The sequence below is a fragment of the Cupressus sempervirens genome, chromosome 7 (genome assembly GCF_028749045.1).
Source record: "Cupressus sempervirens isolate cs-2001-9-10 chromosome 7, ASM2874904v1, whole genome shotgun sequence".
In the NCBI taxonomy this organism is placed as follows: domain Eukaryota; kingdom Viridiplantae; phylum Streptophyta; class Pinopsida; order Cupressales; family Cupressaceae; genus Cupressus; species Cupressus sempervirens.
Window position 1 is genome coordinate 216,606,792 of NC_143124.1, and position 19,939 is coordinate 216,626,730.

At 34.5% G+C, this 19,939-nt stretch overlaps 1 protein-coding gene across 1 annotated transcript; it reads left to right on the forward strand.

Annotated features, from left to right (window-relative positions):
• The first annotated feature begins 1,485 nt into the window (after nucleotides 1-1,485).
• Nucleotides 1,486-3,068, forward strand: LOC149546264 (glucan endo-1,3-alpha-glucosidase agn1-like). Its single transcript, XM_089794554.1, has one exon. The coding sequence runs from the start codon at nucleotides 1,495-1,497 to the stop codon at nucleotides 2,854-2,856; it is 1,362 nt and encodes a 453-aa protein (XP_089650680.1). The 5' UTR covers nucleotides 1,486-1,494; the 3' UTR covers nucleotides 2,857-3,068.
• Nucleotides 3,069-19,939: the final 16,871 nt, after the last annotated feature.

Consider the following 19,939-nt stretch of genomic DNA (forward strand, 5'->3'; position numbering starts at 1 on the left):
TAATGCCACTGCATTTGTGTTTTTATCTTTGAGATCATCTTTGTTGGATGATCTTACAATTATAATTTACTCCCATTCATCCATGGTGCCATCTCAAAAAGTGAACTATTCATGATTAATATTTTATTGTGTACATATTCTTTTATAAATACAAGTTATAAATTTGAATTTTACTGTCTAAATAGGCTTTATTAATTAGATTTAGATAAACTATAAGATTTTCTTTCGATTTTTCTCTAGCCCCATGTTGTTTTCGACAATGACCCATTATCAAAAAATTAGTTACGTCCTCTGGTGCAATTTACACTCTCTCCTCTATACAATTGAACTTTTCAATTAGTAAAATTCTGAATGACATGCTCAACGATGTTGTTGCAATTAACAAAAAAATTAAATTGGATTGTTTCTAAATTTGACTTAAAAAAAATATAGACAATTAATTTAAGAAGAAACTAATATGTATTATAAAAAAATATCTTTTATGTAAATGAAAGTATGAAGTACTTACTTGTTAAATCATTTTTAAATTGAAATTCTATTATCTAATACTGTGATTTGTAAAATTGTTCTATTTTTACTCTATTATGACTCTTGTAGGTTTAGTTTTTAAAGTATTATTACATTTCAATTAAATTAATATAATTTTTAAGTAGTTAAAGAAATTAATAATGAAATCTAATATTTACATATGTATACATGTATGTATGTATTTGAAGCATATAAAGATACTTTTAAAAAATATCTTAATATTTAAATAGCAATTAAAGTTATATAAGATATCATTCTAAAATAAAAAAAATTTATGATAAATAATTTAAATAGATTATTTTGTTTTGAAAAAATAGATTTAAAAATCAGACCTTTGATTTTAATGTTAAAATAAAACAATTAAGATGAAGATAAATTTTATATATAATTTATAATATATGTATATATAATATTATAATGTGATACATTATTTGAATTTGAAACATTAAAAAACAGAAAGTTTAATAAATATGCTGCTTTTGTAAAAGTCTACCATAATATATATGAATTATGATTTAGATTTATTAAGGTTTTTAAAAGTAAGATAGCATTAGAATTGAAAATTAATATTTATTTAATTATGACTAACAATATGTAGCATCCATTACCATATAAAATTCGTTTTTAATTCATATTTACGCAAATCAATTTGACTCCAACTTTGTGAAGATAAAACTAACAATCTGTGAATTATTTTAAAAAAGGTTGTCCTGTTTTGTCCATTCTACGTTAGTGACATTTACATCTTTTACAAAGAAAAAATAATCCGTGGTAAGAAATGCCAAAAAATGTAATCGTTTATCCCCCACAACCCGCTAAGCCGACCACAATCGTCGCCGAATTCCACAAAGACCGACGTTTCTTACACGGAATTGACTTTGACTTAGCCCACCCTGTCTATTTCTCTAATCATATAAGCAGAGAATGAGCAAATGAAGGCCACAATTGGCTACGAGCTCTGCAACAATGACAGTGTTTCTTTTCGTATTGGCCGTGTCCTTTATTTTCATCTGCCCCGCAAGGGCCGCAGATCCGAGGCTGGTGTTCGCCCATTATATGCTCTACGCCAACGACAACATCAATGTCCTCAAGCAGGAGATCCAACTTGCCCAGAGCAAAGGCATCGACGCCTTTGCTCTCAACAGCAATGTGTGGCGCCAGAATCTGGCGGACAACATGTACCAAGCGGCCAAAGAAGTGGGTACGTCTTTCAAAATCTTCTTCTCCGCCGACATTCACAAGGACAACAATGGCAACCTCACACCCGACCAGCTGGCCACCATGCTCACCCGCTACCAAAACCACCCAAACCAGATGAAATACGGTGGCAAACCCTTGTTCACCTCCTGGCTCGGTAGCGACGATTCCTGGTGGAAAGACTACGGCTACTCCTCCGCACTCAACGGGTGGAACGACGTTTTCCAAAAGGCCGGCGGAAGGAACAAATTCTTCTTCATCCCCTTCTTCCCCACCGACGGCTCCTCGGGGGGCGTCCAAGGCACGCTCGACAAATTCAAGGATATTATCGATGGGCTGTTCGCGTGGGACACGTCAGCGTGGCCCTACGTTAGCCCCGATTTCCAGAACCCATCGGACACCAAAGACCGGAATTATCTCAACGCCTGCAAAGCCGCCGGGAAAGTGTACATGGCTAGCCCTAGCCCCTGGTTCTTCAAGAACATTCAAGGCTCTTGCTGCTCTGATGCCTGCAAGGCGAAGGATCTCAACGGCTGTAACTGTCAAGTGAAGGGCAATTACCAGGGTCCGGGTCTTTGGATCAAAAAGTGGGAGCAGCTCATCCAGCTGAGCCCTCCTCTCCTCGAGATTGTGACGTGGAACGACTGGGTCGAGGGCTCCTACGTGGCACCGCCACTCAGCAGTGCAGCTTCTGACGTGTCGGGGTACACGCACCGCGCCTTCTTGGAGCTGGGGCAGTACTACTTCAGCTGGTACAAGACCGGCACCGCACCAGCGATTACTCAGGATTCAATTTACTTGTTTTATTATACGGAAAGCAAAAACATCAACGTGCCCGCTGATGGTTGCAAGGTTGTGTATTCTGATCAGCTAAGCGACAAAGTTTACGTGACTGCCAAGCTGACTGGGCCTGCCACGGTGGAATTGCGATCTGGAAGTGCGACTAAGACGTTCGATGTTCCGAAAGGGATATCCACGTGGAGTATGGATTTCCAGGTAGGACAGCAGGTGGCAACCCTGAAGCGTGGTGGTAAAGTGGTCAGCACGCTGACGGGGAGCAAGCAGATTAGTAATTCCAATGTGAGCCATTACAATTTCAACGTATATTCCACCTGCACCACATGTAACTAAGGCCTTGCAGAAACCAGTGGGGTACTCTCATCCAATAAATACATAAGCTCTCTGTTAGAGCATTAGTTGTAGTGCCTCCCTATCCGTTTATTTTGTAATAATCTGTCCACTGCAATTATCGATGGTTGAAAATGCCCTCTCTAATCGGTCATCATAACGGTTTCTAACTCCCAGTCACGAAGTATATTGAATTGAACTTTAGCTTTTTATTATATCAAGGTATATCTGGTTAATTTGTTGATCAAAATTGAATATAATTAGTGCAAGCGTTTATTCATATTCAAGGTTTTAGATTAATGAGGAAAAATTAGGAAGAACTAAGAAAAGTGTGCTCAGATACTTAATAGTGGAAAATCTATAGGGCCACTGGCTAATTCATATTTCAGATTCTACCGTTTTAATCATGATTGGATTACTTAATGGTATTATTTTCCATGTTTAATCTTTCGGATCTCCAACGATGTCTGCATCAAGAGTTGCATTTGCTGAAACTCCGTTTCCGTCGTCAATTTCTGCTTCGCAACTTCAGATCATTGAAGTTCTGGAGTTCCTTTACAAGTCACTGTCACACTGCTTAGTTTTGGTTTGCACCCTTTCGTAGCACCATATTAATCATAGTGTCTAATAGTGTTGGTGCTCTGAATAAGTTAATAACACAAAGGAAATCCAAACCAAATGATACAGAAAGTGTCGAGATTTTATACGATGGGTAATTGACGGTGAAAGTAGCCAAGATTTTCAAGGTAGGTCAGCATTTGATTGAGCAGTCCTGCAAATTCGTTTTTCATAAGAACTACAAACATAGATTTCTAAGAACTAGAAATCGATTTCGCAGGAATGGCAGTCAGTTGCGGGGAAAACAGAATAATTTAAAATGAGTCAGGGGTTTTCAGTTTGTCGTGTTCATTAGTGACTTGCATCAGTCACGGTAAAGGTAAAAGAAAATAATCGAAGTGTTTTACTGGAATCATGTGCTGGCGTAATATATATAAGGAATGTCAAATTATTCGAACCCTTTTTCAGACCACATGCATTCTTCGATAAAAGCAATCCAGCGAAACCGAGATATTCACAAAGTCGTTTCCTTGAGGGCCCGTTTGGTTGCGGGAATAGGAATTGCTATTCTGGAATAGAAAATGGGGCTACGTATACCAGTTCTTGTTTGGTTCAGCCAATATTTGATGGGGAATTCACGGACCCCAAAATTTATGTTTTCTAAAATAAATAAAAGTGGAATAGGAATACGTATTCCAATAACACGTATTTGGGTGGAATTGCAAAACCTCATTTTTGGGCCAAAAGTTGAATACATATTCCTATTTTACTTCGTATTCCAATTCCAATTTGGTGCATCCAAACGAAAAATTCAAAATTTTAAGAATTTACGTATGCCTATTCCACTTGTATTCCAATTGCCAAAAGGGCCATGATGGAACACGCACAATGCCAACCTTACGTACATAATCTAACCTATTCAAAGTGGGGCTTTACTGTTATCCATAACCTGCATTAACACATTATAATTCCAACATAACGCAATTACTAATTCAAATTCAATATTAACAGCTTCAATAGTATATTGCCTAGCACAATTACTATATCGAATTCAATATTTACATTTTTTTAAATGGACAGTCTTATTATTAGTCCCTCCCTGGGAACTAATGTTCCCACTAGCGTGCCCCAATTAATTTTTCCACAAACTGATATGTAATATTCTAAGGTTTATAATGATTTATTTTAAAAATATTTTTATGTGCATTAAATATTAAAATCTTATTGGTCAAAGCACATTTTCCCATGGGTTAAAAGAGTTTTCTTATTCAGAAAATTGGTAAAAAATAATGTCAGAGTGGTTCTCAAACCATCTTGTAAGTTCTACATCCATAGGAGAGTACTTGCCAGTAGCACCCCTGTCAACTTCGGCTTGTATAGGAGAGCAACCCTCCCTTACATGCTCCTTATGGTCTGGATCAAGTTCCCCTGAGTTGTATATGACCAGGTAGCTAAAACAAGGGGCAACATACCACTACTGCTATTTTCCTTAGCCAATACAGAATGGACTGACAATAGGCGAATAATCAAAAAATTTATGATAGCAAAATAATGGTTCTTCTTACAAACCCTTAGTCAGCCCATGCTTATCCAGGTTCGAAAGAAAATTTGTGCAGAAATAGTATGCGTAGCACTTGAAACCACACAAAAATTTGGTAAAAACACCATCAAATTACGCCCTAAGAACACTGTAACCCTTGTCCCATTTGAGCATTCACTTCTTTCAATTCCACTTCTAGTTTGCAATCCATTCTCTCGGCATCTTCCCAAACAACTAGAATAAAAATCATTCTTTTTAGCATGCTTTTTATCTCTACTAAAATGGGAGCTTGGGAATAGGATATTGACATGAAGCAAAGCATACTAGGTGCTGGTCAATGTGTCATGGTATATCGGTGGTTGCCGACAAAGCAGGGGCGATCGTTAAAGCATTTGCATTTTTGTATGTTGCGTAGAGTCCATAGGAAAAGGAGACAGATGCACATTGTAGGGTACCCTATAGGAATTGGCATTCATGCTGCTTTGTATGTGTTTGCAATAATAAATTGCCTATGGTTTGTGTGCTCTTGTTAATAATTCTCCCAACCAAATAGCATTTGAATTGTGCCTTGTGCTTGATGAAAGGGGTTTACTCATTAGGCGCCCTGCTATCTTTCTTGACAGTCTATAGTAAAAGAGAAGAGGAACCGTTATTGTGGATTCACTATTGGAGATGTCTTGGTAGTAATGGATCCCTGACTCCTTTGTTTGGAACTCAACTCTTAGTCAATTTCAGTTAAATTTTGATACCATACATGTCACGTTCATCCAAACTCTCCACCTACTATGTCTCAACTCTTAAGTATGTAAACATGGAATAAATTTACCTTCCATTTTATTGTGATTTTGCTATCAGGATTTAACTTTGTGATTTTGAGTCAAATTCATTGACCCATGTTTCATGAGTAGTGATTCAACATGAATCCATCTCTCATGAGAATAAATGGAACACTTAGCACTCATTGGATCTAGGTGATGCTCACAGGGGTGAAGCGCCAAGACTTCCCAGGAGGTCACCCATCCCAGTACTACTTCAGCCTGAGCACGCTTAACTATGAAGTTTCTCCATGGTTAAACCCAAAGCTTGCAACCCCATTTGAAAAACCTTCACCAAGTGTTGTACCTTATGAACCATTCATTAGAAAGCCCCTTAGGCTCATCAATTGATAAGTAGGAGATAATTTCCATAGCAAGTCAAATTGTGATATTGCTATCAGAATTTAACTGTGTGATTTTGAGTCAAACTCATTGACCCATGTTTCATGAGTAGTGATTCAACATGAATCCATCTCTCATGAGAATAAATGGAACAACACTCATTGGATCTAGGTGATGCTCACAGGGGTGAAGCACCAAGACTTCTTGAGAGGTCACCCATCCTAGTACTACTTTAGCCCGAGCGAACTTAACTATGGAGTTTCCTCCATGGTCAAACCCAAAGCTTGCAACCCCATTTGCAAAACCTTCACCAAGTGTTGTGCCTTATGAACCATTCATTAGAAAGCCCGTTAATCTCATCAATTGATAATTAGGAGATAATTTTTGCAGTAAGTCAAATTGTGATATTGCTATCCAGATTTAACGATTTGATTTTGAGTCAAACTCATTGACCCATTTTATTATACTTAGATATTATTCTTTATTTTCTGATTTACAATGCTTCACATTGTCTGTGGTGGTGTCTTTTGTCTAGTCTTTTCTTTTGGCATTGAAAAAGTGTTTGATATTGTAAGAGGTGATACCAAAGAAAAGGAATTAATTTTAGTTAGAAAGCATCACTTAAAAGCAATTTGGATGGTGTCATATTTGTAAGGATGGTGCATCTATACATCATTACTAGAAAATTCATAGTCATAGTCTATTTGTGCACTTAACAATTTTGTTTAAAAAATTTAATCTTACAAATGATTAAAAACACACATTATATTTATAATTAAAAATAAATTAATTTACACAATTAAGATATTTATTTACTTTGATTGCATATAAAATAATTATTTTTTACATAGCTTTTTCAATGAGAAATTTTGTATCTTTCTTTTATTACATAACTCTTCTCTCTATTATACATGCTTATAAATATTAACAAGTATTGAAAAAACATATCTTAGATTATATAAATTAAATGAAAAGAAAAAGATTATTGCACTAAAATGTGTCAATATTCATATTTATATTACAAAGAACCATGTCTATAATTGTTAAAATGCCTTCTTGCTATGAAAATGACATAGGAAGAGATGAGGTTGCACTATGTCTTTCAATCTCTTATCGTTGAAATCCATATGCAAGAGAACGAGGCTTAATTGTATCTTTCAAGCTATTTATCTCTCAACCACAACCATAGACCAAATAATACATGTCCCTTTGTAACTATTCTTTGGGTTCTTTATCTTTTATATAGATATCTTATTTCTATGTACATATTTTTCCTGATCAAACAAAACAAAAATTCTAACTTATTATAACTTTAGTTCAATTTCAGAATTCAAACTTATCACTATAGGTAGGGACTCCTGCTCCAATTGAGCTCTTGTTATTGTATGCAAAGTGAAATTACTTAGTACTTAATTCGTTATTAATATTTTCTATCTCAATCAATTACATGTAAGTATTTTTCATTTTAATTTTAACTTTAAATTTTTATAATGTTTATTTGTGAGATTTTTAATTTCTAAAATTCATAAATTTGTTTTATTCGAGTTTGATTGGTTCATATATTTAGATCTTATGGGAGAGGATTTTGAGGAAGCACTGCCCAATATTCATGTCAATAAAAAAAAAAAAAATCATATTAACTTTTATAATGTGAAATCAAAGACCAAAATTTATATATTTTAACTTTGTAGAAATAAATATTTTTTTATTTTTAATACTTAATACTAGAGTATGAATATTTTGTTGTGTAATATTTTATTATGTAATAATATTATATAAATAATATATTTTTCTTTAAAGATTTTATTATTAAAATATCATATACTTATTTTCATGAATGTGAAGGACCACAATTTATAAAGTTTAACTTGGTATCCATCATGATTATAATTTTTTTAATGAGTAATATTCTCTATAATTTTTATTTTTATTTAAATAAAATATTAATGCCCCCAGATACAACATAGTTAGCTATAATTTTGGGATCTTGAATGATCTAGAAAAAACAAAGGAGGAAGAAGAAGATCATACTAAAAGCATAATCAATGCACAAGAGAATATAGAAAATTGTGGAATCTCAATGAATCAAGAAGGCTTCAAGACATCAAAATGTGGTAAACAAAAATTAAAGTGTGGGAGGAAATCACTCAAAGAATTAAGAGAGGTAGATGGACAAGAAAAAGAGCAAAAAAAAAAATCATTTAGATCCTTAAAAAAGGAAAGGGGAAGAGCCTTCCCATATCGCTATGAGGATAACAACCTAGAATGCTAGAGGCTTAAATACCCCTAGCAAAAAGTCTTTACTAAAGTGCAACATATCCCTATTTGAATACAAAGTAATACTAATTCAAGAGACAAAACTAAAAAAAGAAGGAATCCAATTAGGGGGAAAAATGGGAAATTGGAAATTAGAACTAGTAGAATCTAGAGGAGCATCAAGAGGTATAGGTATGATTTGGAACCCAAGGAAAATAGCCTTATATCTTATAAATTCTCATCATAATTGGATGAGATGCAAAGTTAACAGCCTTAGGCACAACCTCCAAATTATCCTAATCAATAGTTAAGGACCAACATAGACTGCAGATAAGAAACAATTATGGAATGAAATAACCACATTTATGGAAAATTATCACAATGATAACATAATCATTGAAGGAGAATTCAATGTAATTTTAAACCTGGATGAAAAATATGGGGGAATGCAATAGATTTCACAAGCAACAAATGATTTTAAAAGATGGGTAGAACAAAATAAGCTACTAGATATACCTATTAGTAATGGAACAATAGAAGGAAGGATTTCACCTACATAGAAAAAAATTTGATAGATTCTTCTTCAAAGGAGAATTAAGTAATATTGATATGGTAATCCAAGCTACTATCTTACCAATCGTAGGCTCAGATCATTATCCTGTGAGAATGAAATTTGTAGAACTTGAAAACCTTTAAGAAACCCTTTCAAATGTGACAAAATGTGGTTTTTGGACAAGGGTTAGTGCAAGAAGTTGGGTCCAGAAAGTGGAAGTTTTCTTCCTCTTTTAAAAATATTTTGTCAAATAATGCAAAAATTTGAGGCATTTAGAGATTAAATATAAAAAAAACTTAAGAAATAAAAATTGTAGTGCCCAAAATCTCCTTTTTGAATATGTAATTTATTTGTATACCCATATGATAGATTATTTTTTTGGTATGGATCTTTAAAAACCACTTTTTGAAAATGCCTATTTTAGGACCATGCCACACTCATGTACAGACATCATAATTTGACCCAACTAAATGATTCTTTGTCAATCCTTTTAAACAAATTTACTTGACACACCAAATATTGATGAGAATAATTTTCTTAAAATTTTTAATGAATGTTTTTTTAAAAATTATTTTTTAATTGATGATTAAGCTAATTTCTAAAAGCTCTCGTGTACAAACACCATAATTTAATCAAAATTTAACTTTTTTAGATTCTTTTTTTAACTTCAAAAGTATTGTTTGAAGATTAATGACATGTAAATTAATTTAAGAAATATGAAAAATTTAAAAAGTTCTAAAAGTTTTAGTGAATCTAACTATTTTATGTTTAAGAGACACTTTTGATTAATAAATAATACAAAAATAGAAAATGAACACATAACACTGTTAAATTTACATTTTTTAAATCAAAATAGTAAGACCTATAATGAGTTTTCATTTTGTCAAAAAATTTAGTGGTGATGACTATATAAAAATTATGACAATCCCTAAAATTGTCGATTAAATGCTTTAGTCAAAATTTGGTTCATAAAGGTATAGGCTTGGTCCCACCAAGCCTATGCCATGCTTTCACCAAGGAAAAACCCAATGCAAATTCCTGCCCATGGCATTAGAATCGGGCACTTGATTTGCAATTCAAAAATTGGGTGCCATATTCTAATTTAGCCATTATCGAAATTGGACACCTAATATTTAAACAATCAGGTACCTGATTATTTAAAAATTGGGTACTTGATTGTTTAAATATTGGGAGCCTGATTAAAAATTGGGTACCTGATTGTTTGAAAATTAGGTACCCAATTCTAAAGTATCCATTGGGCCCCAAAAGATGCCCCATAAAGAACTTATCAATCATTTCAATGATTGAATGACACTTTCAAGCTGCAACAATGATTTTCTATCACAATTATTTTGTTTTCTTGTCATCTTCTACAATTTACAAGTTATTGATTTGAATTCAAAACTAGTGCAAACATGGGATCAAAACAATGAAGAAAGAAGAAAGTTCTAACAAATGAGGAGATTGCAACATAGAAAGGGAATGAAGCACAATGTCAACAAGGGAGAAGACAAAGAATTCGAGAGTTGAGCAATGTTTTAGAAGAGAAAGACATTGAGGATACCATGATGGATGAAGAGGCTGAAGAAGAGCACCCAATACAAGGAGATTCAGGTGCACATTCAAATCAAACATTCGATATAGATGTGTCTCCAAACCCTCGAATTTTTTCTCATGACGAAATTGGTGATTTTGTAGAAGCAGGTTACGATTTAAATGATTCAGTATTATATTCATGAGAATAGTTTGCCAAATAATCATGCACACCAAACTCCAATAGAAATGCAAGCCCCAAAAGGATTACAAAGGAAAAATGAAAATGAGATTGAAATTTCAAATAAAACTGAAAATGAAATGCCAATTGAAAATAAAAATGGTATGAATGTAGACATGCAAACACCAAGTACTAAACAAACATGTTTGAATGATAGTAAAGTGCGTGAACATAATTTTCATTTTTCTAATGATGTGCTAGATAATCTTCATGGATTGGTTTCATGGAGACAAATTAGGACACATGGTAATATATTATATAGAAATTTTTTTATAATAAAAATTTTTGGTTTCAATGTCAGTTGATGTTGCAACTAATTAAAATATCTAAGATGCAACAAGTAATGAAAAGGTTAGGAATATATGCAAAACCCAAGAATGAAAATGAGTCTTTAATACAAGATGTATCCACTATTGCTAGTGTCTTTGATGTTATCGAAAAAAGAAGTCGCTCTAAAGATAAAAATGCAACACGATGAGCAATAGCAACAACTTTAGTTAACAAATCAATTACTAAAAAAAGATTGATTAGTAACATAAGTGGATATCTTAATGTGAATTGTAAGACTTTAGAAAGAGTTGTAAAGAGAAGGGTTAACTTTGAATGTGATCCAACAAATAGTTTGTGGACTTCTAGTGGTAGGCTCCCGAGATAAGATATGAAACTTACTAGTGAAGTCAAAAGTTTGGTTGAAATTTTTTGGCATGATAATACAAGAGTATCACCTAATTCAAGAGATGTTCTTAAATTGAGAGTTGAATAAAAAATACATGATCCACATCCTAAACACCTTTTGGACATGACTCAAACTAAATTGTTCAAAATTTTTTTAGATGATGAGGTGTTAACTATTACCATTAGTCAAAGGTCTTTTGAAAAGTGTAAAGCATGGTATGTAAGGATTAACAAGGAAAGAATCACATGTTGTAAAAATGATATTCAATTTCATTACCATTATGATGTATTTCAATCTATATGTGGTACCATGCATAGTAAAGAAATGTTGTAGGAATGTGATGTAAAAATACCACCTCAAACTAGAAAGGATTTCATATCAGGTTTATTTTGTAAGCCACCTAATGACCAATATTTTCTTTTCAATGCATGTCTTTCTGGTACATGTGATATGTCTGGCAATATTTCTTTGTTAGATGAATGTTTGCATGAAATTTTTTTGACTACTTTTGGACAACAATTATTTCATGTAAAAAGATTCAAAACTATTGAATATCCATTGAAGAATGGGAAGATTGGAAGAAGGCATGATCTAGTTACAGATAAAGTTAGTTGTCATATGGATGAGTTTAAGAGTGTGATCATACAAAAATATGTTAAACACTCTCTGATCTGATTTCTAGGATCTAGGACTATTACAGATAATGTTAACCAATTACATAAAGTTAATTTTAAAGCTTTAATAAAAAAAAATTAACATAATTGTAAATAAGAAAACACAAAATGAGATAATAGAAAGAGAGATAGAGAGACAACATGTTTGATTTCAGAGTTCGTCCGGGAAGGACTATGTCTTTGGGTCCAGCTCCAATAGGGGGACCAATTTGATTAACTCCAATAAATCAATACAAGTGATTTGTGACAATTCCCTTCAAGCACACGCAGCAAAATTCCTCTATGTGCAGGAAAAATCACTAAGTCTCCACATAGACAAACTCTCTCTCAACATTTGCATTATTTCTCCCTTCATTTTCATGCCTTCAAAAGGCCCCTAAACCCTCTTTTTATACAAAATATTTGCCTAATAATAGGGTAAAACAAGATTTTACATATTTGGACCCTTACAATAGTCTATCTTCGAAATAAGACTCATTCCTATTTTTGAAAATTGTCCTTATTTAATAATTGCCTTTATTTAGGCAAGAGGGAATCAGGCTTGATACACTTTAAATAAAATCTGCGCTAAAAATATCACAAGCCACTCATGTGGTGCAATGGTAGTGAGCATTTTGAGGACGTGCATGCAAGAGGGAGGTCGGTGGTTCCAACCACCACACCGGCCTTTCGCTTTTAGCCCAATTTAGCCGCGTTCAAAACAATAAAACAAACATCAATGGCATATGTTTCAAATAGTCATTGGTGGTGTAACAGCCATCGGTCGGATTTTAGGGGCCGGTGGTCATAGGTTCAAAACCTGGCGCCGATACCAAATATTTATTATTTTTTTATTTTTTATTTTTTATTTTTTATTTTTATTTTTTATTATTTTTTATTATTTTTTTCCACCTCAAACTTCAATCGAACATATCTTTTGCATACGAGCTCCATTTTTGATGAAACGAATGTCGCTGAAAAGCTCTTGAAAAGATCTTCAATTTGAAATCCATTGTTGACCACTTTTGAGATGATTTTATTTTCACATTTTGATGACCTCTGTACCTAGTTTGACCAAACTTTGACTGGCTATAACTTTTGCGTATGAAGTCCTTTTTCATCCGTTCGAATTGTGTCGAATCCAAGATTTTGAGAACTTTAAACTGGTATTGATTATTGGTGTTTTGGAGATACTTCAATTTTTGATGAAAATATCCCCTGGATCAAGCCTCCCCACTAAGAAGCTTTCAGACCATCGAAAGTTTGATTACTTAGAAAATAGGTGAGGGTATTTCTCCCTCACTTTACCTATCTCCATCCATATTGCTTTGCTTGGATGCATCCCCTTCAATCCCACTCAGAGGTATTCAACTGGTCCTCTTCGTGAAGTTCTGACATTCCTGTCAAGGATGACATCTTCTGGCAATTCTGTCATATACTCTAGTGAAAGATCATCAATTGATGGAACCTGAAAACTAATGTCTTCATCCAAGATCATTGGAGGCTCATACAACTTCAAATTCTCAACATTGACAACTAAGTAAATTTGCATGTATGGAGGAAGATTAAGGCAGAAGGCATTAGTACAAATCTTTTCTAAGATTTCAAAAGGACCATACCTGATAGGCTTGAGCTTCCTTCCTTCACCTTGCATTCTTTCCTTACTGATATGTAACCAAACTCTATCACCAACTTGGAACTAATGATCAATGCGATGCTTATCATGGTGAGCCTTGTATTTTGCTTGGGTCTGCTCCAACTGTGCTTCTACTGCCTAATGGATTGCTTGGACCTTCTAGATGAACTTCAAAGCCCTTTCTACATCATGGCATCCATCAATGATATTGTCCTTTCCAAAAGCAAAATCCATTGGTGTTTTTGGAAAATATCCGAAGCAATTCTCAAAAGGAGACCTCTTTGTAGAAGAGTGTGCTACATGGTTGTAAGCATGTTGCACATAGTGAAGAATTTCATCCCACAACTTAGGATGCTTGCTACAGTATCTTCTAAGTAGATGAACCATTGTCTTTTTGACTACCTCTGTCTGTCCGTCAGTCTGTAGATGGAAGGCTGTACTCTTCTTCAGCTTGGTATCCATGAGTCCCCACAAAGATGACCAAAATTCCCCTAAGAATCGAGAATCTCGATCCGATACAATGGAAGTGGGTAACCCAAAATGAACCCATACATTTTGAAAGTACATATGAGCAGTCAGTTCAGCAGTGACTTTCTTTTTACAAGGCATTAAAATACACATTTTACTGAACCGATCAACTACTACATACAAATAATCATGACCCTTCCTAGACATAGGTAAACCCCCCACAGAGTCCATAGACACACTTTCCCATGGATGGGATGGTATAGGTAATGGTGTGTACAAACCAAATTTCCTATTACTTGGCTTACTGGTTGCACACATTACACATCCTTTTATATACTTGGTGACAGTTTCTTGCATATGAGGCCAGTAACAATATTTTTGCAATTGAGCTAATGTCTTACTTACCCTGAAATGTCCTGCAATCAAAGAGGTGTGTGCTTCACGGATTACATGTGCTTGTTCATCTTTAGGAATTCATAGTTTTCCCAAGTGGTACAACAAATTATCTTGCACATGGTAATCTTTCTCTTCCACATGTTTACCTTGGATTAAAGCTGTATAGATATCCTTAAAGTCCTCATCATTAGAATATTGTTCCTGAAAACTTTCATGAACCATAGAACTATTCTGAAGGATTATCAAAGCATTCTTAATAGGAGGCCTAGAGAGCATATCTGCTACTTTGTTATGGGAACCCTTTTTATACTCAATTACCAAATGAAACTATTGTAGAAAACCCATCCACCTAAAATGCCTACTTTGTTGCAACTTAGATTGTGAGTGCAAATATTGTAGGGGCTGGTGATCAGTGTGGATTATAGTTTCCTTTCCCATTAAGTAGTGCTTCCATTTTTTAACACTCTGAACTAAAGCATAAAGTTCCTTATCATAAGTAGGATAGTTACTTACTGCTCTTGAAAAATTTTCAGAGTGGTAGCAGACTGGTTTACCTCCTTGCATGAGTAAAACTCCCATGGCAAATCCGCTTGCATCTGTCTCAATCTCAAATGGTTGATGTAAATTTGGTAAAGCTAGAACTAGTGCAGTGCTCAACTTTTCCTTCAAAGTGTCAAAATCCTTTTGTTGTGGACCTCCCCATTGAAAAATTTCCTTGGTACTGGTCAATGCATGCAAAGGTGATGCAATATAAGAGAAGTTTGCAATGAACTTTCTCCAGTACTGAACTGCACCTAAAAAGCTCTTGACTTCTGTAACCGTACTTGGCTTAGGCCATTTTACAATACATTCAACCTTCACAGGGTCTACTTTCAATTGACCATTTCCTACGATATAGCCTAAGTACCCTAAGGATGTCTTTGCAAATTCGCATTTTGACATCTTTACATAGAGTTTTTCTTTTCTCAATACATCAAGTACTTTTTTTACATGAATTACATGATCATCCCAAGACTTACTAAATACAAGAATATTATCTAAATAGACAATGGAAAAATCATCAATAAAAGAACAAAAGACATCATTCATGACTCTCATGAATGTAGTTGGTGCATTACAAGGCCCAAATGGCATAACCAACCACTCGTAAAGTCCTTGTTTTGTCTTAAAAGCAGTTTTCCAAATATCACTTTCTGCAATTCTTATTTGATGATATCCGCTACGTAAGTCTAGCTTAGTGAAATAAATTTCATGTTTCAACTAATCAAGTAAATCATCAATTTTGGGAAGAGGGTACCTATTCTTTACCGTTATCTTGTTCAAAGCCCTGTAGTCAATGCACATTCTCCAAGTCCCATCTTTCTTTGCAACCAACACAATAGGTGAACCACAAGGAGAAGTACTAGGATGAATAACTCCTTTCTCCATGAGCTCTTGAACTTGCTTCTTGATTTCCTCATTCTGCAAGACTGATAAGCGGTACATGCCGATATTAGGAAGTGGTGCTTCTTGTTGCAATTGAATTTCATGCTGTATCTCTCTTTTGGGAGGCAATCCCTTCGGTTCCTAAAAAAAGTCATCATAGGCAGAAACAAATTTGACCATTTCATCTTTATGTTTTGGATCACATCCCTTAAATGCCTCAGATGTTTCATCTTCTTTGGCTTTTACAATCATCAGCACAAAATTCTTACTAGAGTTGACTAACCTTTTCATCTGACCAACATTAACTAGTGCCAAATTAGTTTTAACCTTATGTGCCCGTACAATGTATTTAATTTTATCTTTAAACAGATGATACTTATTTTCCCCCCTATAGAAGATAGCTTGTCGATCATACAAATAAGGACTCCCAAGTACAAGACCACAAATATCTAGAGGGACTACATCAACTTCTACCTCATCTACAAAGTTTGCAGTGATAGCAAATCTTAACTTACATTTCTTGGTTACCTGTAATTGTGCATCATTGCAAACCCATCCAAGAGGATATGGCTTTGGATGAGGTGTTGTAGTCAGATTGAGCTTCTTAACAATTTCCTCAGATATCAAATTAACTTGAGAACCTGTATCAAATAATGTATCGACCTTATTTTTCTTGATGACAACTCGAATGTGAAATAATTCATTCCTTTTCTTATCATTCTTAGGAGAAGAATCTTCACTTGTACTTGCACTTATGCTAGAAGAACTGGTAGCTGATGAAAGAGAAATACCTTTTCCTTTACCTTGGATCCCGGTAGCAACGATCTTTGTTTCATCTCTGGAGTCAGATCCAAGATCCTGTCGAGCTATAGTAGCAATCTTTTGTTTGCCTTTATTTCCACCAAATCACTTCGGCCTCTTTTCAGGATGTAGCTTCCAGCACTTAGAATCATCATGCCCTTCTTTCTTGCAATGTGAGCATGTGGGTTTCTCACCCTCTTTCTTTACTGTAGCTATTTTTTTATCCTTCCCTTTTCCTTTGGACTTTTCCTCAGACTTAGATGACTTTTTGTCAGACTTATCAATGAAGGTACCCTTACCTCTTGACTCTAAATGTGTTGCCTGGACACATACTTCATCCAAATTACAAGGATTCAGGACAAGAATAGAGTGCCTTAGGTAAGAATGAAGACCACCTATATATTTGAGTAAAGTCTCCTAGGTATACAATGGAACATTTAATGAAATAGCCCTTTTATGAAACTCATGGGTGTACTCTTGGACAGTTTGACCTTTCCCTTGTCTAAAATGTTGCCAGCTCATCATTAACTACTACATATGGCCTAGGGGATAGAATTGCTTCTTTAAAGCACTAAAAAATTCTGACCAAGACATATTTAACTTACCATGTTTTGAAGTTTCATGCTGGGTCCTACTCTCCCACCAAGTTAGAGCTACATCGCCTAATCGAAGAGTGGCTAACTGAATTCTATCAACATCATCTACAAGGTGTTGGACTCTATAGTAGACTTCTACTTGCTGAATCCAGTCATCTAATTTCTCAGCATTTAACTCCCCACAATATTTTGGCAAGTCAAATTTTACATCCAACTTTATTTGAGGCTTATGTCCACCTTTAAAAATATTAGAAGACTCAAAATGTGTAGAAGGAGAAGAAGGGGGAGAAGGAGAAGAGGGAGGAGATGGAGGCTCATGATCAGGATCATTATCAGTGCCTTTCTTTTTCTCTTTGTCATCACGAGCTGCACGCCTTCGCATCTTCTCTTCTCTTTCTTGTAACAAAACTTCTACCATTGTTTGCAAACTCTAGAGAGTCTTCTGGACATTTTGATCTTCTGAACCTTGTCCACCACCTTTATCTTCCATATGAAATGATGGATTAGCTCTTCGTTTTCTAATCTCAGGATTATATTCTTCAAGATCACCTTCGCCTTGATTCAACCTGGATCTTGTTAACATTCAAATCTGCAATACTAGTCCAACAAAGCTCTGATACCAAATTTGATCTGATTTCTAGGATCTAGGACTATTACAGATAATGTTAACCAATTACATAAAGTTAATTTTAAAGCTTTAATAAAGAAAAATTAACATAATTGCAAATAAGAAAACACAGAATGAGATGATAGAAAGAGAGATAGAGAGACAATATGTTTGATTTCGGAGTTCATTCGAGAAGGACTATGTCTCTGGGTCCAACTCCAATAGGGGGACCGATCTAATTAACTCCAATAAATCAATACAAGTGATTTGTGACAATTCCCTTCAAGCACACGCAGAAAAATTCCTCTATGTGCAGGAAAAATCACTAAGTCTCCACATAGACAAACTCTCTCTCAACATTTGCATTATTTCTCCCTTCATTTTCATGCCTTCAAAAGGCCCCTAAACCCTCTTTTTATACAAAATATTTGCCTAATAATAGGGCAAAAAAAGATTATACATATTTAGACCCTTACAATAGTCTATCTTCAAAATAAGACTCATTCCTATTTTTGAAAATTGTCCTTATTTAATAATTGCCTTTATTTAGGCAAGAGGGAATTGGGCTTGATACACTTTAAATAAAATCTGCGCTAAAAATATCATAAGCCACTCACGTGGTGCAATGGTAGTGAGCATTTTGAGGACGTGCATGCAAGAGGGAGGTCGGTGGTTCCAACCACCACATCGGCCTTTGGCTTTTAGCCCAATTTAGCGGTGTTCAAAACAATAAAACAAACATCAGTGGCATATGTTTCAAATAGTCATTGGTGGTGTAACGATTATCGGTCAGATTTTAGGGGCCGATGGTCATGGGCTCAAAACTCGGTGCCGCTACTAAATATTTATTTATTTATTTATTTTTTATTTTATTTTATTTTTTTAAATTATTTTTTTCCACCTCAAACTTCAATTGAACATATATTTTGCATACGAGCTCCATTTTTGATGAAACGAATGTCGCTGGAAAGCTCTTGATGAGATCTTCAATTTGAAATCCATTGTTGACCACTTTTGAGATGTATTTATTTTCACCTTTTGACGACCTCTGTACTTGGTTTGACCAAACTTTGATTGGCTATAACTTTTGCGTATGAACTCCTTTTTCATTCGTTTGAATTGCGTTGGATCCATGATTTTGAGAACTTTAAACTAGTATTGATTATTGGAGTTTTGGAGGTACTTCAATTTTTGATGAAAATATCCCCTGGATCACTCTTAATATGTTAGATGGGTTGATGGATAATTTCACATATGTAAGAATACATTTCTAATTGGTACTATACTTTTAGTTGTTGAGTTTGCAGAGAACTACACACTTGCACCGCAAGATGAGGTACAACCACAATATTACAATTCAATGTTAGTAACAAGTTATGTTCATATAGTTTATAGGCATGCACGTAATAGTACAGAGGAGGATCAAAAAATATTGAGAGAGTACCATTTCTATATGAGTGAAAATAAACTTCATTCATTTGAGTTTGTCCAATATTATTTCAAGGTCTTTTACGATAATTTAAGAGAGAGACAAATTCAAATGACACAACATTGGATATGGTCAAATAATTGTATAGGATAATTCAAGAATGCTAGAATGTTCTATTGGTTGAGTAGGACACATAGGGAAACTAATATCCAACATATGGGGAGGTTTTTTGAGGCTGGACATGGTAAAGGAGAACATGATGGTGCTAGTGCATGTGTGAAGAGAGCCCTTTGTAGAGAGCAATTAAAATTTGAGGAAAAAGCCAAATTAAAAAATGCACATGAGATTGTGGAATGGTGTAATAAATATTTATACATAGGATCGAGTTAGAACTCTACAATCAGACATTTCTTTTGCTAGTTGAAGAGAAGAATATCCTTTCAAGATATGATTGTGACACAATTAGTTGGTTAGCTAAATGGCATTCATTTAGGAGTTCATATTCTAACACTTGGACTATATGGACTAGGGTGCATGCTTGCTTTTTGTTAGTTTTGTCTT